At 44.2% G+C, this 25570-nt stretch overlaps 1 protein-coding gene across 1 annotated transcript in view; it reads left to right on the forward strand.

Annotated features, from left to right (window-relative positions):
- Positions 1–20128, forward strand: part of zdhhc8b (zinc finger DHHC-type palmitoyltransferase 8b) — an 88878-nt gene extending 68750 nt beyond the window's left edge. Inside the window, exons 2-11 of the mRNA XM_020473903.2 lie at positions 6710–6831; positions 10149–10306; positions 10975–11147; positions 11492–11594; positions 11890–11981; positions 12596–12731; positions 13034–13151; positions 15501–15607; positions 15786–16867; positions 18589–20128. Coding sequence (XP_020329492.1) covers positions 6710–6831; positions 10149–10306; positions 10975–11147; positions 11492–11594; positions 11890–11981; positions 12596–12731; positions 13034–13151; positions 15501–15607; positions 15786–16867; positions 18589–18745 — 2248 coding nt within the window. The 3' untranslated portion in view covers positions 18746–20128. The remainder of the gene's footprint in view (positions 1–6709; positions 6832–10148; positions 10307–10974; positions 11148–11491; positions 11595–11889; positions 11982–12595; positions 12732–13033; positions 13152–15500; positions 15608–15785; positions 16868–18588) is intronic.
- Positions 20129–25570: the final 5442 nt, after the last annotated feature.

A 25570-nucleotide genomic window follows, 5' to 3' on the forward strand; every position in this document is an offset into this window, starting at 1 on the left:
GTATTACATTTTATTTTCTTAATTCTTATTCCTTAATAGTTTTTCTTTAGAGTTGATGAAAAGTTGCTGATGAATATTCAAGTATAGGGCATAAAAAGCAACAGTGCAAAGCATTTTATTTAGTCTCAATGCAAATGTGATATATTTTTATTTTACACTGGAATACAATGTGCTCTCTGCGGCAGCAGCACAGGTTTTCTCATTTTAGCTTCTTAGTCATAGAGCGACAGCAACCTTTATCCAAGGCTCTCTTTCTCACTCGTTTGCTCTCTTTATCGCTCTCTCTCTCTCACTCTCTCTCCTCTCACTCTTTCTTTTTATCTCTACCTTTCTCTCTTTCTTTCTCTTTCTCCCGCTCCCGTCATTAGTATTACATGGCTGAAGTGGAAGTTTAATCGGCCAGAGGATCTCAAATGGCTCCGTTTCCATTCATTTATATTCATCTGAAAGCCATTTCAAGCATAATAATGAGCTTCAAATATCTACCTAACTTACAAGTAAACAAACTCCGCTCCTGGCCTCATCTCCTCGCCTCCCCATCAGCAGAATTGCTTCTTGTCTGACCCGTTGTCACCCATTTATATTAAAGGCTATTTTAACATCTATGCGGTCTCCATTGACAGCCAAGCCGCTGGTGTAGGTGGGGAATGCTAATGAAGTGTGTGAGCCCAGACTGGTGTGTCTCAGAAGTGTGCATCCATTATAGACGCAGAGTTGAGCTCTCAGGGGGCCACAGTTAATGGGGCCAATACAAACTTCAGTTATCTAAGCACTAAGAGTTAGTGGGAGTTTGATTACTAGTAAAAAAAAATACTTCAAGAAGGTGAATGCTCTCGCTCTCTGTCTCTGACTCTCTCTCCCTCTCTCTGGATGGGAAAGATCTGTTGGTAGAGACCAGAAATTAAAAGATGATGAAAAAGAGAGATTTGATGATTTGAAAGAGCTGGGATTGAGATTGCAGGAGGTTATGGTAGCCGGGGTATTCAGGGGTCTTTTTTTTATTGGCCTGAGAGTCAGTCCAATCATCTGATCGCTCAGGTCTGAATCCGTTCCTGATTAGAGGAGAAAGATTAAAATATGAAAATCAGTGCTGTGCTGCAGACCTTGAAATTGAACAACCCCACGCTCAGGTCGTACCGCGCCGTTTCAAATACAGTAGTTTTATCCCCACTGGACATGGCCCTGGTCTATATCAATGTTATTGATGAATGGCACTGGCACTTTCAGAGCAGGCACTAACCCTGTGGGTTGGAAGGGTGGCTATGGCTTAGCTGGGCTATCCCTGTGGGTTGATAGGGTGGCTCGGCCTGAGCCAGGCTATCCCTCTGGGTTGGCATTGTAGGGTGGTGAGGCCTGAGCCTGGCCATCCCAGGACATAAGTGGTCAGTGGGCAGTCTGGAGGAACACATGGTGTCCATCTGCAGCCCACTGGGACGACCCTACCTAACACTTTAATTAATGAGAGAACAATCCCACAAAAATCCCACAGACAGACAGACATCTCTGTGTCCTCAATGGACCAGCATACTCTGCAAATGATGAATTAGTGAACTGGAGAGTGGAGCCCTGCAATAACCCCACCAGCGCTTCTCTCTCTGCCCAACACAAGAGTGGAGCCACCCTCAAATGCCTTCACTAACAATGGGCAGGGGATGTAGCTAGATTTACATTTTCAAAGGATTCTTTTGTGATTTGATTATAGTTTTCTTATAAATCTAGTCGCAATAGAGCCAGTCATGTAGTTAAGATGTCTAACATTTCCTCCTCAGTGTTTGGTTGGGATGAGGAAGCAAGTCATACCTGGCTGTTTCTGTTTCTATTTCAGGTGAAAGGATGCAGAAAGCACTCCAGGTTGACACGCTGTTGCCTTTTGATGGTTTTTCAGACGTTGCACTTATACATTTCCCCCTCCCAGAACCACTCCAGCAGATAAGAGCAGCTTCAAAACCGGCAGCTTTCCGCTCAAATCTAAAGCATGGAAATTAACTGACGACCAGATTTTTGTAGTCAAATGGTTGTGGGATGTGGGGGATAGATGTCTTGCTAGAATACGATCTATATCGTAGTGCCTGAACAGAACATTAGAGAGTTAGACTAGCATACAACAAACTAATCACATCAGGCATCATGCCAACACCCATCAATGTGAATAAATAAATGAGAATTTGTGTTGTTTGTGTAATTACTACTCTAAGATCTCAGAACTTTTCACTTTCAGGTTTTCTATTGCTGTTAGAAAGATTTCAGTTAGATTGTTTGGAAATGTTCTTTCAGATTCTGTGTAATCAACTGACTGTCAAAGCAGGGATTGTTCTGTGCTTTGGGTGACATTGCAGTTTGCAGTAGACAGAATTTTCTAATTGTAAAGTCTCCATCTTAATAGGCAAGAACGATACTAACAAACACCAACTGGAGTCTGCCAGTGAAATTAGGTTATATTATGTGATATCTATGTCCCTGAGCTGAGGTAGGGGGGATTCTATAATGTGAATATCTATATTGACCCTAAACTGACACTGGGTGAGGTTTATGATGATGTCACTGTGTCCTTTGGTAAACCTCAATAGGGGCATTGTTCCCCTCCTGGAGCAAGGTGAGGCTTAAGAGGGGATTTGGGAGGTACATTAACACTCACAATGGGCAGGTCTCTGAGGAATCAGGCTTTTCTTTGGATGTAGCAATGGCTTGCTGTCAGAATTCCCACATTTAAACCAATATGTGCAGATGGAATCTAGAGTGTGTGTATGTGTGGTGTGGTGTTCATCCCTTGGGTATTTTTTGTATACTTCATATACAGATGGCCTAAACTAGATGTTGAAATTACGTCTGTGCCCACTGATCAGGTTCTAGAGCCAGACTCATTACATTAGAACACTTTTGGCACCAGCAGTGGGCCTCTAGCCTGACTAATGATTTAATGCTATAAGAGTTAATCTAACCATATTAGAGTAAACCTCTAGGTTGACTGTAAATGACTAATGATTTACGCATATGTACCTTGGATGGTACCCACATTAATCATGTCCCTGCTTACAAAGATCTGGGCATTTGGATAGACGATAAGCTGTCTTTTAAATAGTTAACTAAGAAGTTGAGAATAAAAATGGGCTTCTATAGAAATAAGTCATGTCGTTCACTAAATAGTAGAAAGCAGATCATTTAGTTCACGTTCCTTCCGGTCAGTGTTGGGGAATAGTGAAATACACGTAGTTCAAGTAATAATTTAACTACATTTTGCAGTAGTTTGGTGGTAATTGAACTAAATTATAATCTAGGTAGTCTTTTCACTTGTTGTTTTTTCAATGTAGTGGTGTATCTAACTACTGGAACTAAACACTAGTCATTCCCATTCTTTTTTCGAGCATCAGACCTGCATAATGTTCACTTGAAACAGCTCTTGTGTTTAATAGGCAAAAGAACACATTCTGTAAAAGTAGGACTACATAGTTATCTGACCTGGCAATGTGTTGTCTGACATTTCAAATTTACTAAATGATAACTTATTAACTTCTTCTAGTATGATGTAATTGGTCACTTTTTGAAACTATATTTTCAGAGTAGCTTCCCCAACAGTGCTTTCGGTACTAGACTATGGCAACATCATCTACATGAATGCAGCTGCCACTTCATTAACGTCCTTGGATGCAGTTTACCATAGTGCACTTGGTTTTATCATAGGTGACAGGTTTTGCAACCCATGTACGGAACAATCTTCAGAGTTCCCCACAATTAGATGCATTGGTGCCTTTCGGGCAGTTCAGTGTTGATTTGAAGACCTCTTTGAGGAATGGGATTGTTTTTCATGAGTGTGTTTAGTATTTTTGTATTCTCTTTGTATTGCTTTCTGGTGTATTTCCTATGTGTAATTTGTTGTGTAATTGTAAGATGCAGGGCTCCCTAGCAAAAGAGACCTTGGTGTCAGTGGGACTCCCTGTTATAGGTAAAATAGGTTCAGTTAGTCGCCAAAGCAGGGAAAACTTAATTTAAACATTTGACAACTTGTGTAATTTGTTACTTTATTTTTAGCATTGTGCCTACGTTTACTGTAAAACAGACTTGTGATTGGCGTTGTTGCCACTTAATTAACAAATGTCTCTGAATCACATTTTCCGCCCATTGTGTGGTCTGCTCCTGGGCTCTTAAAATGCTCTTTCAGCTGAAATGGTTGTGCTTTGTTTGGCTCTCTCCTTGTTCTTATCACTGTGGGCAAAACACATCATTCGTAGTCCAGGGATTTTATTGGTGGGGGAACAGCTGCTGAAATGTGTTACTTGTCCCTGATCATTTATTTGAAGCTGAACTAACGTCTCCCAGGCTATGTCTCCCAAGTTCATTTGGTAGAACTTAGTCAATCTATGTTCTGTTACCCCCCAACTGAACCCATGTTGTTAGAAGTGAGTAGGCTAAGGACTGTATGGTGTTGTTATGTGAGAGGAGAGATCATTAGTATTGGTGGGGCTGACTAACCTAACTTTTCCCCTGCATCCATGGCTGCTGTTTGTGTTCTATCCTCACGCAGTTCACTGACAGACAAAGCTCTGGATTGTTTCACTCTGGTTTGCATCTGCATAGGCCATCCAGCCAGCTAGCCAGCCGGCCACAGCGTACTGTCTCACCTTGTGACAGTGTTTGACTCGGACCGCCACGGTTAGTTTCACTATAGCAGACGGGGGGGTTAAATGTCGAGCTGGGTCACTCTCTCACACACACAGGTGCTTATACACACACACACACACCCACACACACACACACATACACACATACCCACATACACACACCATTGCCAATGGGTTATGTCAAAGGCCAAACTGGGTCACACACATTAAACCACTGTAAAGCTTTAGGCTGTATGTTTAATCATTATTATTATTATATTATTATTAAGTTAAAGCAAGGCAGGGGTCGACCAGTGGACTGTACTCCTATACGACTCTTTCTCCCTCTCTCCCTATACTGCCCTCCTTGGTGTTCCCCACATGATATAGCTTTGCTTTACCACACTCGCAGCACTTGTGGGAAGAGATTACCTACATATGGGCACTGATACAGGTGGTAATTCTGGTCCATGTTGCTGGCTGACTGGCCCTCCCCCAGAGCTGAGGCTGGGTGCTGGGGGCTGGAGCTCACTGTGACTGTGGCCATGCTCACCCAGGCCTGCTAGCACAGCAGCCCGTTCTCCAACCTACAGTACAGCCTCCACTCTGAATAACTGAACAGAGCATAGGGGGGAGGGAGAGGCAGGGAAGGAAAGAGGATCATCACCATGAGCAGATACCAGGAATTCGTTGCTGTGTGTGTGTGTGTGTGTGTGTGTGTGTGTGTGTGTGTGTGTGTGTGTGTGTGTGTGTGTGTGTGTGTGTGTGTGTGTGTGTGTGTGTGTGTGTGTGTGTGTGTGTGTGTGTGTGTGTGTGTGCATACAGTATGTGTGCACTGTGTGTGTAAAGCAGTAACGCTGATCGAGCGGGCATGATCGAAGAGGCGCTTCCTCGAAACCGCTGCCTCCCCCAGGAGACATTTAATTTATTCATGTTGTGTACACTAACACCACTCACTCATTTACAGCCACATAAAACCCAGTCATTCTTTCTTACTTTCTGTCTATGGCTGACTACAGTTAACCGGCTCTGCATTGTGGCTCAGGTGGGCCTCTAGAGGGAGACCCTGCAGAAACGATGAGGCATAGAGACCTTTCCTGGGTCAATACAATGTCTTGACATTTCAGCCCACATATCCATTGAAAATGAGAGCAGTGCTAAACAATTGGAATTGTTATTCTTGAAAGCAGCATTGTTGCAGGTATCTGTGCATATTTCCCAGTACGTGATGATGAATAAGCCTGTGGATAAAGTCAAGCTTGACACACAAAATGTCTAAGTGATTCGGTTTTAGTCCTGGACTAGGTTTTCCATAAATCCCAGTTTGGGGATTCAGAGATTTTCTGTTAATTCCCTCCTGATTCCAGCAATCTTTCAAACAGGATTTCTGGAAAACCTTGGAGCCTTATGTAGTGAGGTAGCATGTTAGGTTGTGTGTACCATCCACAACAGCAACACACTACCTCTGCCAACTGTCTGTCTGTCTCCCTGTCCAGTCTATTTGTCTTGCAACTTCCTCTGTAATTCCAGGAAATGTTAGACATTGTAGTATAGCGCAGCTCTGGACTCCAGTACAGTCCTGTCCTCATGTGTAATCATCTCTCATTGACATATCTGAGGCTGAGAGGAGATCTGATCTGTCCCATAGCTGATGATGCCATTGCTATTATTTCTGAATCTCGAGAGGTGAAGAAGCAATTCCAGCTTTACACCATGTCCGCCTTTTTGCAAGGCTTGCTGTTTTCCTATTTGCGTGGGATTAAAGATGCTGAAAATCTTGTTTGCACTGCTGACTGTGTGTGGGTGAGGCTCTGTGAGGTGGTGTGTGTGGTTGAGGTGATGGTGTGGGGGAGGGGCGTGCACCAGTCACCTATTTGCATCCCCTCCCTCCCTAATTTCAAAGGCTGATTACATGCCTCTATCAATATGTATCGGTATTCGACAATGCGTGTGTGTGTGTGTGTGTGCGTGTGTGCGTGCGTGCGTGCGTGTGTGTGTGTCTGTGTGCGTGCGTGCGTGCGCATCCAAGTGTGCACATATGTTTGGTACATCAATAATGAATGAACTATGAGTGGAGGATCCTAACGGCTGTCCTCTCGCTCTTTCCTCTGCAGGTGCCCCTGGTTGACCAAAGCGATCTCCCCCGGTGTGCCTCTCTACAATGGCGTCGTCTTCCTCTTTGTGCTGGCCAACTTCAGCATGGCTACCTTCATGGACCCTGGAGTCTTCCCCAGAGGTCAGTGCCCCTTACCACTGACAGTATTGGTCTGTATGAGATAAATGGGTCTCTCTCTCTTTCTCTTTCTCCCTCTCTTTCTCTCGCTCTCTCTCGCTCTCTCTCGCTCTCTCTCGCTCTCTCATCTCTGTTTTCTCAGTACCCATTAGCTCAAAAAGACAACCTTTTGGAGAAAATAACTGTGCCCTCTCTGCACCAGGCTGTGCATTACATACAGGCCTGTGACTGAGCGACCAAGCCCTGGTCGAGGCTGTGTGTGTTTGTGTGTGTGTTTGTGTGTGTGTGTGTGTGTGTGTGTGTGTGTGTGTGTGTGTGTGTGTGTGTGTGTGTGTGTGTGTGTGTGTGTGTGTGTGTGTGTGTGTGTGTGTGTGTGTGTGTGTGTGTGTGTGTGTGTGTGTGTGTGTGTGTGTGTGTCGTCCACTGTATAATCTGCGCTGTGGCACATCATATGTCCCCAATGCATTCTCCTGGTGGACAGCCCGGCCCCTATGTTTAGTAATGATCGTTGTAACGTGCTTGTAAAATGATAAGCACATGTCTTTAAGAAATGATCTTCCCCCCATAAACAGGTAACAATTACTAGGGCTCATATGGCACAGCCAGGTCACTGTTTATGTCCCTGAAATGACAGTGTCCTTCTGGTCTCTCCTCACTGTGGTTGCTATGGAGATCGAGGGGAGAGCAGCAGTAGTTTTATAGAGAGAGGCCAAGTGTTACAGAGAGAAACGTATGCCCACTATAGTGAGATGCCTGTGGCCACATGGATAATCGTACAACTTCTGCCTCCACAAACTGCAGTTAAATCCCTGCTTCTAGGAGTGTTGTGACCTTCTCTGTAATTGGTGTGAATCATGTATGACGTACAGTACCCGTCCAAAGTTTGGACACACCTACTCATTCCTGGGCTTTTCTTTATTTGTACTATTTTCTACATTGTAGATTAATATGGAAGACATCAACACTATGAAATAACACATATGGAATCATGTAGTAACCAAAAAAGTGTTCAACCAATCTACATATATTTTATATTTGACATTGTTCAAAGTAGACGCCCTTTGCCTTGATGACAGCTTTGCACACTCTTGGCATTCTCTCAACCAGCTTCATGAGGTAGTCACCTGGAATGCATTTCAATTAACAGGTCTGTCTTGTTAAAAGTTCATTTGTGTAATTTCATTCCTTCTTAATGCGTTTGAGGCAATCAGTTGTGTTGTGACACGGTAAGGGTGGTACACAGAAGATAGCCCTATTTGGTGAAAGACCAATCCATATTGTGTCAAGGACCGCTCAAATAAGCAAAGAGAAACGACAGTCCATCATTACTTCAAGACATGAAGGTCAGTCAATCCGGAACATTTCAACTACTTTGAAAGTTTCTTCAAATGCAGCCGCAAAAACCATCAAGTGCTATGATGAAACTGGCTCCCATGAGGACTGCCAAAGGAAAGGAAGAGTTACCTCTACTGCAGGGGATAAGTTCATTAGAGTTAACTGCAACCAAATAAATGCTTCACAGAGTTCAAGTAACAGACACTCAACATCAATTGTACAGAGGAGACGTGCGTGAATCAGGCCTTCATGTTTGAATTTCTGCAAAGAAACCACTACTAAAGGACACCAATAAGAAGAAGATACTTGCTTGGGCCAAGAAACAGGAGCAATGGACATTTAGAGTCCAAATTGGAGATTTTTGGTTTCAACCGTCGTGTCTTTGTGAGACGCAGAATAAGTGAACAGATGATCTACGCATGTGTGGTTCCCAAAGTGAAGCATGGAGGAAGAGGTGTGATGGTGTGGGGGTGCTTGACTGGTGACACTGTCAGTGATTTAGAATTAAAATTCAAGGCACACTTAACCAGCATGGCTACCACAGCATTCTGCAGCGATACACCATTCCATCTGGTTTGCGCTTAGTGGGACTATCATTTGTTTTTCAACAGGACAATGACCCAACACACCTCCAGGCTGTGTAAGTTCTACTTGAGTGATGGAGTGCAGCATCAGATGACCTGGTCTCCATAATCACCCGACCTCAACCCCAATTGAGATGGTTTGGGATGAGTTGGACCGCAGAGTGAAGGAAAAGCAGCCAACACGTGCTCATCATATGTGGGAACTCCTTCAAGACTGTTGGAAAGGCATTACAGGTGAAGCTGGTTGAAAGAATGCCAAGAGTGTGCAAAGCTGTCATCAAGGCAAAGGGTGACTACTTTGAAGAATCTCAAATTTAAAATATATTTAGATTTGTTTAACACTTTTTTCGTTACTACATAATTCCACATGTGTTATTTCATAGTTTTGATGTCTTCACTATCATTATACAATGTAGAAAAATAGTTCAAACAAAGAAAAACCCTTGAATGAGTCGGTGTGTCCAAACTTTTGACCGGTACAGTGAATGTGGCTACCAAGTATTATTCTGTAATATAAGGCCTTTAAATATAAAGCCTTCTATTGTTTATTGGATGATAAAGCCTCTCATTAATATGTCTGCTGAGGATTGTTTTGAAAGAGCAGGCTGCAGGGGAGATGTTTTCATTCAGTTTCTCAGTCCGTTACCTTTTTAAATCTAAGACTCAGAACAACAGATATGTCTCCCAGTAGGATGTGTGTGCGTGTTCAGAGTGTATTTGTTCTTACTCGTCTCCCTCCAGGTATTGAACAGGTGTAATATGTGTATTTAGATGGAGCCCCGTGATGATCCTCCTTCAGGTTGAATGGGCTCTTTGATGAACGGAAAGACATCACGTGTTCCGTTCCATCTCTCTCCGGAGCAATAGACTCTGCATAGAAATAGAAATATTTCACTAAGCCTAAAGTGGCTAGTTGTGCAAAGTTCCACTAAACCTGTGGAAATGTACTTTTTCTGAACGACCGCAGCGGTGCAATGACCAGCGGTGTGGCTGGAATGGGATTTTGAGTCATTCTCTGAATGCCAGCCTCCTGGGCTTTAAACATTACTGTTCACTACCTTGTTTAAATGCCAAATGTGTGGGCTACAGAGTGCATTGTGTCTATAAAATGTACATTTGTACAGACAGCTAACCATGGGAGCTAGCTTATTTAAGTCTACCTCCTGTTGCCCCTGTCAAATGGAATCATATAAATCAGATTTGTGTGTGTGTGTGTGTGTGTGTGTGTGTGTGTGTGTGTGTGTGTGTGTGTGTGTGTGTGTGTGTGTGTGTGTGTGTGTGTGTGTGTGTGTGTGTGTGTGTGTGTGTGTGTGTGTGTGTGTGTGTGTGTGTGTGTGTGTGTGTGTGTGTGTGAGTGTACTTTCCTGCTAATGATGTGTGTGTTCTCACCCTGCGGCACAGCGGAGGAGGACGAGGACAAGGACGATGATTTCCGGGCGCCTCTCTACAAGAACGTGGAGATCAAGGGAATTCAGGTCCGGATGAAGTGGTGTGCCACCTGTCACTTCTACAGACCGCCCCGCTGCTCCCACTGCAGCGTGTGTGACAACTGCGTGGAGGTAAGCCACACGCACTCAAACGCCCAGTAATCAGCTGTTCACAGTACAATGTGGTGTTAGCCTTGTTGCTATTTGTGTCCACTTCAACTGACTGGTATGTTTTCACAGATAAGACCTTTAAATCAACTGTCTGTGAACAATATTATTCATTATTGGATTTCCATCATGTTTTACACCATATCCAAGCAGTATTCGGTAATATAGAATATTGGTTTCATAACTTTTTTTCCCATTTGAAGTGGCATTCTCCAGCTGTGTGGCTTCCCCCAGTAACCTACTGATGTGGCTCTGCCTCGCTCTTTCATGTACAGTCTAACACTCCATGAAAGAGGTCAAATCTGACTTTGAACTGAAGGTTGTGAGGTAGCCTACTATATGTCAGCCAAACAACTTCCACTTCCAATGATGCAGTGTTCTTCAGTAGATACTCAACTGCAACCAAAAGCGACATCAAAGACAGCTAAATTAGATTTTCATGAAAAAAATCCCTGACTGACCTCAGAAATCTGACTTGCAATCAGAGGTTATGGAATTGATCGAACCATCTCTGTTGAGTGTTTGAATGCACCGAAGAGCTTCATCATGTAGTATAGAGTCTGATCTTGCTCATCTCCACTCGGCCCTATGACCATCGTCTAACACCCATCCATCTCTCTGTCCCTCCCCAGGACTTTGACCACCACTGCCCCTGGGTGAACAACTGCATCGGACGCAGGAACTACCGTTACTTCTTCCTGTTCCTGCTGTCGCTAAGCATCCACATGGTCGGCGTGTTCTCCTTCGGCCTACTGTTCGTGCTGCACCACATGGAGCGGCTGGGCACGCTGCACACTACCATCACGTATCCTTCCACACTGCCGCCAGCCGGGTCTTATTTCACCCATAACAAAACTAGTGCCTTTTGTGTTCTGTTCTGAAGGGCCTGGTGGAAAAGTGTGTCTAAGCATTAAGATAGACCACTAGACTGGAACCCCTCATTTTGTATGGTTTGTCAGATGAACCACATCCCTGCTGGTGAAGTATGAACATGTTTGATGGTTGTGTACAGAAATGCCTGTTCCTCTAAAAGGGTTGTCTGAATGGCTCAGTTGCAGCCATACGGTCATTGTTGGCAGTTCTGGTTGGTTTGCAGCTGCTAAAATGGATCCAGAAAATGTTGTGCATGCCTTGACTGTGTGTGCCCAGTCTGGTGGTGATGTGTATAGCAGGGCTCTTCTTCATTCCAGTCATGGGCCTGACAGGCTTCCATATGGTCCTTGTCGCCAGAGGTCGCACCACTAACGAACAGGTGAGACGGGGCCCGCCCAAGAGCAACTTACGAGGACACAGACACACACTCACATACAGTACATTATATCATGTATCGTACAGGACAAAATATCAGCATTGCATCTTCACTTGCCAACTCAAATCCGCTAGCTAGTTCTAGGTGTGTGTGTGTGTGTGTGTGTGTGTGTGTGTGTGTGTGTGTGTGTGTGTGTGTGTGTGTGTGTGTGTGTGTGTGTGTGTGTGTGTGTGTGTGTGTGTGTTCTGGCCTCGGGTCTCCTCTTCCTCCCACTTTAACAACGCATTCTGTTCCTCAGGTGACGGGCAAGTTCCGTGGAGGAGTAAATCCCTTCACGCAGGGTTGCTGTGGCAACATCAAGTATGTCCTATGTGCTCCCTTGGTGCCCAGGTAAGGAGGACATGGATTCCTACGTGAAGGGTGTGTGGGTGGTGGTGGGAGCTGGACAGACTGACCATTAAAAAGTCGACCAGGGGGATGCTACGGTACCAATTCTGCTGTAATCATTCTGAGTGGACAGCTGAGACAGAACTGCGACAATGTCCAAAGTGAGACGCTTGTACGTGCTTTTGTACGTATGCGTATGTGTGGGTATGTGTGTGTATGTGTGTGGTGTATCCTGTTCTGCCTGGATGAAGCCAGCTACCCCTGGGGGAAGGCAGATGGCTTGGAGAATTGAATCACTTTGTAGAACAACAGTGAAGGGGAAATCAAGCACAGCACAAACACACTTTCGCATATTCGCATATTCAGCAGCCAGATTAAAAATACCTTTTGGGAGATATTACACTGCTAAAATGAACAGCGTAGATAGCCGCAGAGAGACGATACCCGGGTGGGGATGAAACAGTTTTGTTCTAATCGTTATCAGCCATCGAAGCCGCCCCCAATACCCCCGTATAGCCTGAGTCCCAGATCTGTTTGTGCTGTCTTGCCATATTCTGTCATTGTCACATAACTCTCATATGATAAGTCAACTCTTGTCTCTCCTCTCCTCTATACAGGTACACAGGTGTGGACCCCAGGAAGAAGCCCCCTGTCTCCATCCAGCCCCCCTTCATCAGACCAGACCTCTCTGACAGACAGATCAGCATCAAGGTCAGCGACAACGGGATCCACACCAGTATCCTCCGGTCTAAAGTAAGATTCAGTACATTCAGTAGACACAACAGTCTTCGTTGTCTAGTCTTATGCCCTGTTCTATCCACAGTTTTATTCCCAGTCCTATTCTCCATCTTTCCCCTAGTCATCTTTCCAGTCCTCTTCAACTGAACTATTCCTAATCAGTGCCTTTACTTAATTCCTAGCCTTATTCCCTGTCCTGTACCCTGCCCTGTCCCCAGTCCTATCCCTAGACCTATTCCCCATTCTGTTCCTCCACCTGCTGTTGACTTTCAAGACCACATTAAACCCCTCGTCCCTTCGTCCTCCCCCCTCTCCAGTCCAAGATCAGTCTGGATGGCCTGGCCTTGGATGATAAAGGCCTAGACACCCAGCCCCCGCTGCCCCCCAAAGCAGACCGCTACAACCAGCTGAAGAGCCAGCTGACATCCAGCAAAGGCAAGTAGCACGTAATGAGCACTCTATGCAAAATCATCACATTCCTCTCTCTCTCTTTCTCTCTCTCGTTCTCTCTCTCTCTCTCTCTCTCTCTCTCTCTCTCTCTCTATCCCCCTCTATCTCTCGCCCTCTTTCTTTCCCCTTCTTTCCTTTCTCTCTCTGGTGTTTTGAACCAAACTGCTCTCTCTGGCCCCTTAAAAGTGCTCCATCTCATTTGAGTGCTAGAGTCATGACTTATATAGATAGTTGGGCTTGATGAATGAACTCCAGTGTGGCAGGACTCTTCATCAGCGAGGAGAAATTAGGTGTAATTTGTCGTGAGCGGGCCTGGTTCAGTGAATCTGCTCCAGACTGTGAGTGTGGGGGGTGAGATGTGTTCAGGGGAATGTGAGGAGATAATTACAGCATGAATCACTCCCTCTCTATGTTACTGTATTCTAGGTGGAATTCTGCCGTAGAAGAAGGTGAAAAGAATATGAATATTTATCTGAAGGACCCTGTCCATATGAATGACTGCCTTTTTGTGCTAAATCAACCTTTTAAGTGAACAAGCTATTGAGAGTGGGCTATAGTAAAGGTTTGACAGTTTTGCCTCTTGCTTCTGTTACCATTGTATAAGGATTTGTTCTTAACCGACTTGACTAGTTAAATAAAGGTTAAATAAAAAAGGAGATGGGACACCACAGTGTTAGCTTTAGGAACAACAACCTCTCCCTCAATGTGAGAAATACAAAGGAGATGATTGTGGACTACAGGAAAAGGCAGGCCAAACAGGCCCCCATTCACATCGACGGGGCTGTAGTGGAGCAGGTTGAGAGTTTCAAGTTCCTTGGTGTCCACACCTAATCATGGTCCAAGTACACCAAGACAGTCGTGAAGAGGGCATGACAACACCTTTTCCCCCTCAGAAGACTGAAAAGATTTGGCATGGGTCCTCAGATCCTCAAAAGGTCCTACAGCTGCACCATCGAGAACATCCTGACCGGTTGCATCACCGCCTGGTATGGCAACTGCTCAGTATCTGACCGTAAGGTGCTATAGAGGGTAGTCCGTACGGCCCAATACATCACTGGGGCCAGGCTTCCTGCCATCCAGGACCTATATACTAGGCGGTGTCAGAGGAAAGCCCAAAAATGGTCAAAGACTCCAGTCACCCATGTCATAGACTTTTCTCTCTGCTACCACACGGCAAGCAGTGCCGAAGCGCCAAGTCTAGGTCCAAAAGGCTCCTTAACAGCTTCTACCACCAAGCCATAAGACTGCTGAACAATTAATCAAATGGCCACCTGGACTATTTACATTGACCCCCCGCCCCCCCACCCCTTTGTTTTTACACTGCTGCTACTCGCTTTTTATTATCTTTTTATTTATTTATTTTATTTTTTACTTTATTTTATTTAGAAAATATTTTCTTAACTCTATTTCTTGAACTGCAATGTTGGTTAAGGGCTTGTAAGTAGTAAGCATTTCAGGTTGTATTCAGCGCATGTGACAAGTAACATTTTATTTTATTTTATTTGAACACGTCTAGTAAGATAAACCGGATATAGTTGCAGAGCATTATGGGTACTGTAGTACAACATGCTACAAAACATGACATACACTGCAGGTTTCTTTCCCCATGCACTGCAATGGTATGTATAAGGCTACATCAGCACTGAGTGTCCAAAAGATTAGGAACACCTGCTCTTTCCATGACATAGACTGACCAGGTGAATCCAAGTGAAAGCTATGATCTCCTTATTTATGTCACTTGTTAAATCCACCTCAATCAATGTAGATGAAGGGGAGGCGACGGGTTAAAGAAGGATTTTTAAGCTTTGAGAAATGGATTGTGTATGCGTGCCATTCAGCAACCCAATATTAGGATTTTGTACACTCAGTGAATGTCATGTTTCATTGTATGGACCTTCCTGTTTCTTTTTTTCCCCCCACTGTAACTCTAATGCCACCTGGTGGTGTTTTATGTTACTGAATTATTTGCAATGACAAAATCACTGCCAGAGCCATAAGATATACCTGAAAACATTGGTGGGACATATCAACTGTCTGTTGTGCTAAAAAAATAAAAGCAAGGATTTCAATTATTTTTGTCTGTATATTGTTAGTTGCTGAATGTCTATTCTTTCCTGTTTGCCTTTCCAAGATCCTAGCTTGAACTGAGGGAAAGAGTTTCACAGCATAATGAGCCGTGAAAGGCTCTGATGACAACACTATCAATTCTAACACCATAAATTTGGATGCTTACATCATTTGAACTGACAACAGGCTGATTGTTGTGCTGGGATCTGATGACTGTTTGGCTCTCTCTCACACAGTAACATTGTCCTCTCTGTCCTCCCCTTCCAGATAGTTCCCTAACTGGCAAGACCCACCCCTCAACCCCGGCCATGTACAAGTACCGGCCCTCGTTCGGCACCATCCCTAAAGTCCACTACAACGCGGCAGGGGAGAAGGTCAGACTAAATGACTGAATTTGATAGTAATCGCAAACAGGCTTTCCCAGTGTTTTACTGTATTCCTGCACAGATGTGAATGTGAAATATAATAAAACCCTTTTTATTATAAAATGGCTAGTCAAAATAATAATCCAGTCATATTTCTCACTACTTCTGTGTTGTTTTGTCTTGTCAGATTGTAATGCCAGATGACCACCATAAGGCGTCAGCCATCTTGGAGGAGGGCCGTTGCCACGTTGACTACCGCTCAGAGCCCAACCTGGACCTGCCTGACTACCACAATGCCCCTCTCCACCGTACCTTCCAGTCCTCCCCAATGCAGCTGGACTCCTACCTCATCAACTCCCGCTCCCTCAGCCTGAAGCAGGCCCACCAGCGCAGGGACAAGGGCCAGCTGCCTACCCTGCAGCTCGAGACCGCCACCTCCACCCCCTACAAGAGCGTCTTCTCCCCCAACACACTGTCCAACCGTAACGGCAGCCTCTCCTATGACAGCCTGCTCAACCCCAGCATTTCCCCAGCCACAGAGGCAGAGTGCATGGCCCACCCCGGTATGCCCTTTATGGGCTTCCACACACCCTACCTGCCAACCAAAATGTGCCATGTGCGGGGGCCTGAACTGCAGAGCCAGAGGCAGCAGGTCCCCCCTAGCTTCAGCCCCATGTTGGGCTCCAGGGGGATAGGGATGAGCATGAGCAGGCAGTCCCCCCGGGACCGGGACCCGTCCCCGGTGCGCTACGACAACCTCTCCAAAACCATCATGGCATCCATCCAGGAGCGTAAGGAGATGGAGGAGAAGGAGAAGCTGCTGCTGCACCACGGGGGACACTCTCAGGCTCAGGCCTATAATCAGGCTCAGGACTCAGGCATGTTTGACAGCCCTGGAGGGTACGGCCTGCCTCCTAGCGCCTGCTACCCAGACGGGCCCCGGGGCCCGAGCTCCAAAGGCCCCACACCCCCAGCCTATGGAGGCTCTAGGGACAACCTGATGGGGGTGGTGAGCTACGGGCCGCGGACCCCCGTGCTGCGCTCCTCTGGTGGCTCCTCTCTGGTACGTGCCCCCAGGACTTCCTCCAGCTCCTTGCACACTGACAGCAGCATGCAGGGAGGAAGGGCCTCCGAGCCCTCCTACCGCTCCCCAGCCCATCAGCCCCACCACTCCCCCGCCATGCCCCAATCCCCCTCCTACACCCACCATAAACTCTCCTTTATCCATGCCCTGGAGAGGACAGACTCACCCCGCCTGGGTGGCCCAAGGTATGAATCCTAACGTCCTCCTAACGTCTCCTGGGGTGCATGAAATGGGGCTGGGTACAGACCTCAGTCTCCACAGGAAGCCCTGCTGGCTGACTGGGAAGAAACTAGCAGTGTATGGGCTCTAGCCCCCCCCCCCACACACACACAGGATGAGTAATTAGCCTCAGAGAGCTTAGGCTAGGTGTTAACATGTCTATTCTGTAAACCACAGGAGGTTGGTGGCACATTAATTGGGGAGAACGGGCTCGTGGTAATGACTGGAGCGGAGTTGGTGGAATCAAACACATCAAACACATGGTTTCCAGGTGTTTGATGTCATTCTATTTGCACCGCTCACATTATTATGAGCCGTTCTCCCCAGTTAAATTGTTATTATTATTATTGTTATTATTGTTATTATCATCCCCTCAGAAGCCTCCTGTGCTGTGTACATACAGTATATTTGAGATATTATACCCTTTTATCCAGATGAAGTACTGTGTCTGTTACTGGATTTAAATGTTTTGCCTTCATAGGAGTCCACTTTTGTATTTTTCTAAATGATCTGTCTTTCGGATGAATAAAGTTCCATTACCCCACTATCATTTCCTTCTGTTTGCATGCTTATTTCCCTCCTGTCCCATCCCTTCCATCTGGGAGGGCAACATTAACATTTACGTCTCTCTATGCATGTTTTCACCACCTACAGAAACTCCATACAAACCCACAACATCACTAACAACACACTATTGGCTTACCCCTTATGTCTTCTTTATCATATTTTACCCCTTATGTCTTCTTTATCATATTTTACCCCTTATGTCTTCTTTATCATATTTTACCCCTTATGTCTTCTTTATCATATTTTACCCCTTATGTCTTCTTTATCATATTTTACCCCTTATGTCTTCTTTATCATTTTTACCCCTTATGTCTTCTTTATCATATTTGACCCCTTATGTCTTCTTTATCATATTTGACCCCTTATGTCTTCTTTATCATATTTGACCCCTTATGTCTTCTTTATCATATTTTACCCCTTATGTCTTCTTTATCATATTTGACCCCTTATGTCTTCTTTATCATATTTGACCCCTTATGTCTTCTTTATCATATTTTACCCCTTATGTCTTGTTTATCATATTTTACCCCTTATGTCTTCTTTATCATATTTTATTTAACAGGAAAAGACATCACAATTCACACACAGTCGATTTCCTTCCCACTTCCTTTTTACAACTCATTTCCAAAGGGAAACGTTTGGTAACGGAGTAAAACCGAAACAAAAGACACACGGAAACAGCACAGCTTCCATAGAATTCATTTCAGAATAATAATGTAGAACTCTCTTTCTGCCACACAAATATAGCTGTGTCGCCGCTCCATGCCCCACGAGGCCCACCGCACCATGCAACCGCGCTCTAACCCAACCTACCTTAGCCCTTATTTCAGAACATTTCATACAGATTTTGGGGTCATGAATACAACACTCATGGTAATTTACGCCCGTACCAGCAGGGACACTGGCATGTGTTTCATTACTCTAACTAGTGTCATGGTCATTTCCATCCTGCATGCTCCTGGGACATAACACCAACTACTAACATCACCAGAACATGCATGCAAGAACAATACACACTTTCTGTGTTTTATAATCCATGTGCATGGGGGGGTTCTATCTAAAGCAAAGTTAGTTCTCACTTCAAATAACTATGCCCTCTTGTTTTTCTCTACCCATTCAGAGAGGCCATGATGCAAAGTAAAGTGAATGGGCAAACGGACTGCCATCTAGGGCCCAACAGCTCCAGTGCCCAGGGCAACCTTCTCAGCCCTAGCCGCCACAGTAATGTCAAAAAGGTGACCGGGGTGGGTGGCACCACCTATGAGATATCTGTGTGAGAGGGCTGGGGCCCGGGGCACCAAACCTTAAAGGAGAAGGCAGCATTGTCATGGCAACCACCTCCAATGGCAACAACATCCACGACCGCGCTAGAGAGGATTCTCTTCTTCCTTTTACCGTTTTTAATTCGATATTAACCAATCAGGGGCGCAGAGCACTTCCTCATTGGGAATTATTGTCCAATCAGAGGACTTCAGCTCATTCCGGGCCAGCCCCGGTCTCTGTGTGTCTGTACTGGAGGAGTGGATATTGATCAGTGTGTGTTGTGGGAAAAGTGCAACTTCAACCTAAAGAGGGCTGATGTTTGTACAGAGTGTTGTGTTGTTGAATTCTGTGGCTTGTTGTGTTGGTTATCACTGAACAGTCTGAATCAGACAGACAGATCTTAAATGTATTGTTTACGGCGTCTCTCAGTTGCGGTCTATCTGCTGTTATAAATTGGGCGGATCGAGCCCTGAATGCTGATTGGCTGAAAGCCGTGGTATATCAGACCATATACCACGGGTATGACAAAACATTTATTTTTACTGTTCTAATTACGTTGATAACCAGCTTATAATAGCAATAAGGCACCTTGGGGGTTTGTGGTATATGGCCAATATACCACAGCTGAGGGTTGTATCCTAGCACTCTGCGTTGCGTTGTGCATACAAACAGCCCTTAGCCGTACCTCCCTTAGCCGTGGTATATTGGCCTTATACCACACCCCACACGGGCCTTATTGCTTAATTATGTGTCATCATCACACTCACTACACACTCACTACACACCCACAGACCACAAGATTTTAACAGCCAGACACACAAACTCATACAATTGATGTCACACATCTTTGTTCAGTCACATTCTTTAAAATAGCAGTGGTATGGATAGCCATCTCCAAACCAATAAGTTATGCGTATAGCAGCACCCCATTGGATTCAAGCATACAGCATCCCTCTTAGGTATTCAAAGTGCTTCACATATCCTGTCCAAATGACCATGTCTGTCTGGTCCATCACATGTTGGTCATTACTGAGTGGAACAGAGGGAAGATTACATTAAACCAGTGAGTTTTAGATCAATACAATCTTTAATAGGCTGACTGATCTGAGTCAAAGACAACACAACGGTGCTGTGTGGCACTCAGAGACACAGGTCTTGAATGTCTTCTAATCTACATTTATCCTCTGAGTTTTGAGGAGGTGTTTTAGGGCTTACAGTACAGGAGCATATTAATCCAAACTCTAGCTGAGATCCAGTATTTACCTATACAGTATACCATAAGCTACAGTCTGTACGTTATCAGCAACATACAGTGCCTTCGGAAAGTATTCAGACACCTTGACCTTTTCCACATTTTGTTACGTTACAGCCTTATTCTAAAATTGATTCAAATAAATGTTTTCCTTCATCAGTCTACACACAACACCCCATAATGACAAAGCGAAAAGAGGTTTATAGAAATGTTAACACATTTATAAAAAATGAAAACAGAAATACCTTATTTACATAAGTATTCAGACCCTTTGCTATGAGACTCGAAATTGAGCTCAAGTGCATCCTGTGTCCATTGATCATCCTTGAAATGTTTCTACAACTTGATTGGAATCCACCTGTGGTAAATTCAATTGATTGGACATGATTTGGAAAGACACACACCTGTCTATATAAGGTCCCACAGTTGACGGTGCAAACCAAAGCAAAAACCAAGCCATGAGGTCAAAGGAATTATCCGTAGAGCTGCAAGACAGGATTGTGTCAAGGCACAGATCTGGGGAAGGGTACCAAAACATTTCAGCTGAATTGAAGGTCCCCAAGAGCACAATGGCCTCCATCATTCTTAAGTGGAAGAAGTTTGGAACCACCTAGGCTCTTCATAGTGCTGGCTGCCTGGCCAAACTGAGCAATCGGGGGAGAAGGCCCTTGGTCAGATAGGTGGCTAAAAAAACAATGGTCACTCTGACAGAGCTCCAGAGTTCCTATGTGGAATTGGGAGAACCTTCCAGAAGGACAACCATCTCTGCAGCACTCCACCAATCAGAACTTTATGGTAGAGTGGCCAAACAGAAGCCAATCCTCAGTAAAAGGCACATGGCAGTCCACTTGAAGTTTGCCAAAAGGCACCTAAAGACTCTCAGACCATGAGAAACAAGATTATCTGGTCTGATGAAACCAAAATTGAACTCTTTGGCCTAAATGCCAAGCGTCACATCTGGAGGAAACCTGGTACCATTACTACGGTGAAGCATAGTGGTGGCAGCATCATGCTGTGGGGACGTTTTTCAGCAGCAGGGACTGGGAGACCAGTCAGGATCGAGGGAAAGATGAACGGAGCAAAGTACAGCGAGATCCTTGATGAAAACCTGCTCCAGAGCGCACAGGATCTCAGACCGGGGTGAAGGTTCGTCTTCCAACAGGACAACGACCCTAAGTACACAACCAAGACAACGCAGCTTGAGAGGATATGCAGAGAAGAATGGGAGAAACACGCCAAATACAGGTGTTCCAAGCTTGTTCCATCATACCCAAGAAGACTGTCAAGAAGACTGTCTAGGCTGTCTTCACTGCCAAAGGTGCTTCAACAAAGTACTGAGTAAAGGGTCTGAATACTTATGGAAATGTAATATTTCAGTTTTTTATGTATTTTTTATAAATTAGCAAAAAATTATAAAAACCTGTTTTTGCTTTGTCGTTATGGGGTGTTGTGTGTAGATTGATGAGGGAAAAATACTTTCCCAATGCACTGTATATGTAGTCCAACACTCTATCTATTAGTTTAAATGTTATGTTAGAGTGACCCCCGACACAGACCAGTGCTAAGCACATACACAAAAGCCTGTGCTACTGAGTGTTAGTGGTGGCTGTTGTCTGTGATCAGTTCTGAATACCCAGTCAAAACAGTCCTCTCCATATTCAGTACAAATCCCACCAGGTTGGCAGTCAGCCATGCACAGCCAAAACATCTGACAGGCAATTTATAACTTTTGTGACTTAGTAGTTTTTTTGTAAAAATAGGTCTACCCATAATAAGTTATGTTAATGTCATGTATAATTGTGTTTTGTTATGATTCAAATCAAGTGTGAAAAAAGTCTTCAGCTGTGTTATAAAATAAAGAAAACTCACCATTGTTTTTAAAAATTATTATTATTTTATTTTTTATATACATACCCAACCTTTTGAAAATGTTTGCAACATCTTGCTTTTTATACAGATGCTCAAGCTTGGAATGGATGTTTGTATTTGAGTGGATTTTTGTGTTGATAATTTATAACGTAAGTGAATCATAAATAACATAAGGCAAACAGAGAAGGGGGTAAACTAGTTTGTTGTATTTTGCAGTGTAAAAAAAGTTATTGATGAAACTGTATGATGAAGCAATGAAAGTCATAGGAAGCAGATGTTGTTAAAAAAAGTGGCTACTTTCCCTGACTCTGTTAACGCTCAGAGTCATCCTGACTGTCAGTCTGTCTGTCCAGAACATCAACAGGTTTCAGACTGAAGACAAGAAATCCATCTTTCAGCAGCTGTTTGGTACAGCAAACCAATTGTATTACGTAAGGCGTATGGAAAGTCATACATAAAACTATGGGACTGTTTTTTTTTTGGTTCACTGAAGAAAATAAGGTATATTTGGTCTATAATTTTTGTTCATAAAAAAATCACTGTACACTGAACAAAAAGATAAACGTAAACATGTAAAGTGTTGGTCCAATGTTTCATGAGCTGAAATAAAAGATCTCCGAAATTTTTCATACACAAATTTGTTTACAGCCCTGTTAGCAAGCATTTCCACATTGCATAGATTTTTTTAATCCTTTAGGTTTAAAGGCAAGTGAGTTAAGAACTAATTCTTATTTACAATGACGGCCTACCCCGGACGACACTGGGCCTATTGTGCACCACTGTTACGGACTCCCAATCACAGCTGGATGTGATACAGACTGGATTTGAACCAGGGACTGTAGTGATGCCTATTGCACTGAGATGCATAGCCTTAGACCGTTGTGGCACTCGGGAGCCCAAGATAATCCATCCACCTGACAGGTTTGGCATATCAAGACGCTGATTAAACCACATGATCATTACACAGGTGCACCTTGTGATGGGGACAATAAAAGGCCATTCTAAAATGTGCAGTTTTGTCACACAACACAATGCCACAGATATCTCAAGTTTTGAGGGAGCGTGCAATCGGCATGCTGACAGCAGGAATGTCCACCAGACCTGTTGCCAGATAATTTTATGTTAATTTGTCTACCGTAAGCCACCTCCAACGTCTTTTTAAAGAATTTGGCAGTACGTCCAACCAGCCTCACAACTGGACAGGCATGAGCTACGGACAACGAACACAATTGCATTTTATCGATGGCAATTTGAATGCACAGAGACTGTGACAAGATCCTGAGGCCCATTGTTGTGCCATTCATCCGCCACCGTCACCTCATGTTTCAGCATGATAATGCACAGCGCCATGTCACAAGGATCTGTACACAATTCCTGTAAGCTGAAAATGTCCCAGTTATTCCATGGCGTGCATACTCACCAGACATGTCACCCATTGAGCATGTGTGGGATGCTCTGGATTGACGTGTACGACAACATGTTCCAATTCCCGCCAATATAGAGCAACTTCGCACAGCCATTGAAGAGGAGTGGGACAACATTCCACAGGCCACAATCAACAGTCTGATCAACTCTATGTGAAGCAGATGTTTTGCGCTGCATGAAGCAAATGGTGATCACACCAGATACTGACCGGTTTTCTGATCCATGCCCCTACCTTTTTTAAAGGTATCTGTGACCAACAGATGCATATCCGTATTCCCAGTCATGTGAAATCCGTAGATTTGGGCCTCATTTATTTATTTCAATTGACTGATTTCCTTATATGAACTGTAACTAAGGTAAATCTTTGAAATTGTTGCATGTTGCGTTGATATTTTTGTTCAGTGTAGTGTTTTGCATCTTTCTTTTCTTGTTTGTAAAAGGCTGTCTGAACATGAGGTGAAAAATGGCACCGTTCTGTGTTAATGACAGACTCCTTGAATTTTGTGACAGCCTTACTCTAAATTGGATTCAATTGTTTTGTTTCCTCATCAAACTACACACACTACGCCATAATGACATAGCATAAACTGTTTTTTAGAAAAACTGAAATATTACATTTACATAAGTATTTAGACCCTTTACTCAGTACTTTGTTGAAGCACCTTTGGCAGCGATTACAGCCTCAACTTGAGTATATCGCTACAAGCTTGGCACACCTGTATTTGGGGAGTCTGTCAGGTTGGATGGGGAGATTGCATAGCTATTTTCAGGTCTCTCCAGAGATGTTCGATTGGGTTCAAGTCCGGGCTCTGGCTGGGCCACTCAAGGACATTCAGAGACTTGTCCTGAACCCACTCCTGCATTGTCTTGGCTATGTCAGCGGCAGGGTAGCCTAGTGGTTAGAGCGTTGGACTAGTAACTGAAAGGTTGCAAGTTCAAATCCTGAGCTGACAAGGTACAAATCTGTCGTTCAGTTAACCCACATCCGTCATTGAAAATAAGAATTTGTTCTTAACTGACTTGCCTAGTTAAATAAAGGTTAAAAAAAATGAGCTTAGGTTTGTTGTCATATTGTAAGGTGAACCTTCACCCCAGTCTGAGGTCCTGAGCGCTCCGGAGCAGGTTTTCATCAAGAATCTCCCTGTACTTTGCTCCCTTCATCTTTGCGTCAAACCTGACTAGCCTCCCAGTCCCTGCTGCTGAAAAACATCCAAACAACAGGAGACTGCCACTGCCATGCTTGACCGTAGGGATGGTGCCAGGTTTCCTCCAGATGTGATGCTTGGCATTCAGGCCAAAGATTGAATGCCAATCAATCTTGGTTTCATCAGACCAGAGAATTGTCTGATTGTCTTTAGGTGCCTTTTGGTAAACTCCAAGCGGGCTGTCATGTGCCTTTTACAGAGGAGTGGCTTGCCGCTCTACCATAAAGGCCTGATTGGTGGAGTCCTGAAGAGATTGTTGTCCTTCTGGAAGGTTGTCCCATCTCCACAGAGAAACTGTAGAGCTCTGTCAGAGTGATCATCGGATTCTTAGTCACCTCCCTGACCAAGGTCCTTCTCCCCCGATTGCTCAGTTTGGCCGGGCAGCCAGCTCTAGGAAGAGTCTTGGTGGTTCCAAACTTTTTCCATTTAAGAATGATGGAGGCCCCTGTGTTCTTGGGGACCTTCAATGCTTTTTGGTACCCTTCCCTTGATCTGTGCCTCGACACAATCCTGTCTCATACATCTATGGACAATTCCTTCGGCCTCGTGGCTTGGTTTTTGCTATGGCATGCATTGTCAACTGTGGGACATTATATAAACAGCTGTGAACTCCAATGAAGTTGTAGAAACACCTCAAGGATGACTAATGGAAACAGGATGCACCTGAGCTCAATTTTGAGTCTCATAGCGAAGGGTCTGAAAACTTGTCTAAATAAGCTATTTCTGTTTTTAATTTTTAATACATTTGTAAAAATGCCTAAAAACCTGTTTCTGTTTTGTCATTATGGGGTATTGTGTGTAGATTGCTGTGGATTTGTTATTTATGTAATCAATTTTAGAAGAAGGCTGTCACGTAACATAATTTTGAAAAAGTCAAGGTGTCTGAATACTTTCTGAAGGCACTGTACATGGATGAAAAGTATTCTATTTGCTTGCAGCTACACAACTAATCAATTATATTGCCATTAAGGCCTTTCAAGAGGACAATGATGTTTACTGCACAAATACATCTGATGGAATTGATTGAGATTGAATAGAACAGAGAGCCAGATTGCAGGTTGCCATTAAAAAGTCCAAACATGCTTGTG

The sequence above is a fragment of the Oncorhynchus kisutch genome, linkage group LG3 (genome assembly GCF_002021735.2).
Source record: "Oncorhynchus kisutch isolate 150728-3 linkage group LG3, Okis_V2, whole genome shotgun sequence".
Taxonomy (NCBI): domain Eukaryota; kingdom Metazoa; phylum Chordata; class Actinopteri; order Salmoniformes; family Salmonidae; genus Oncorhynchus; species Oncorhynchus kisutch.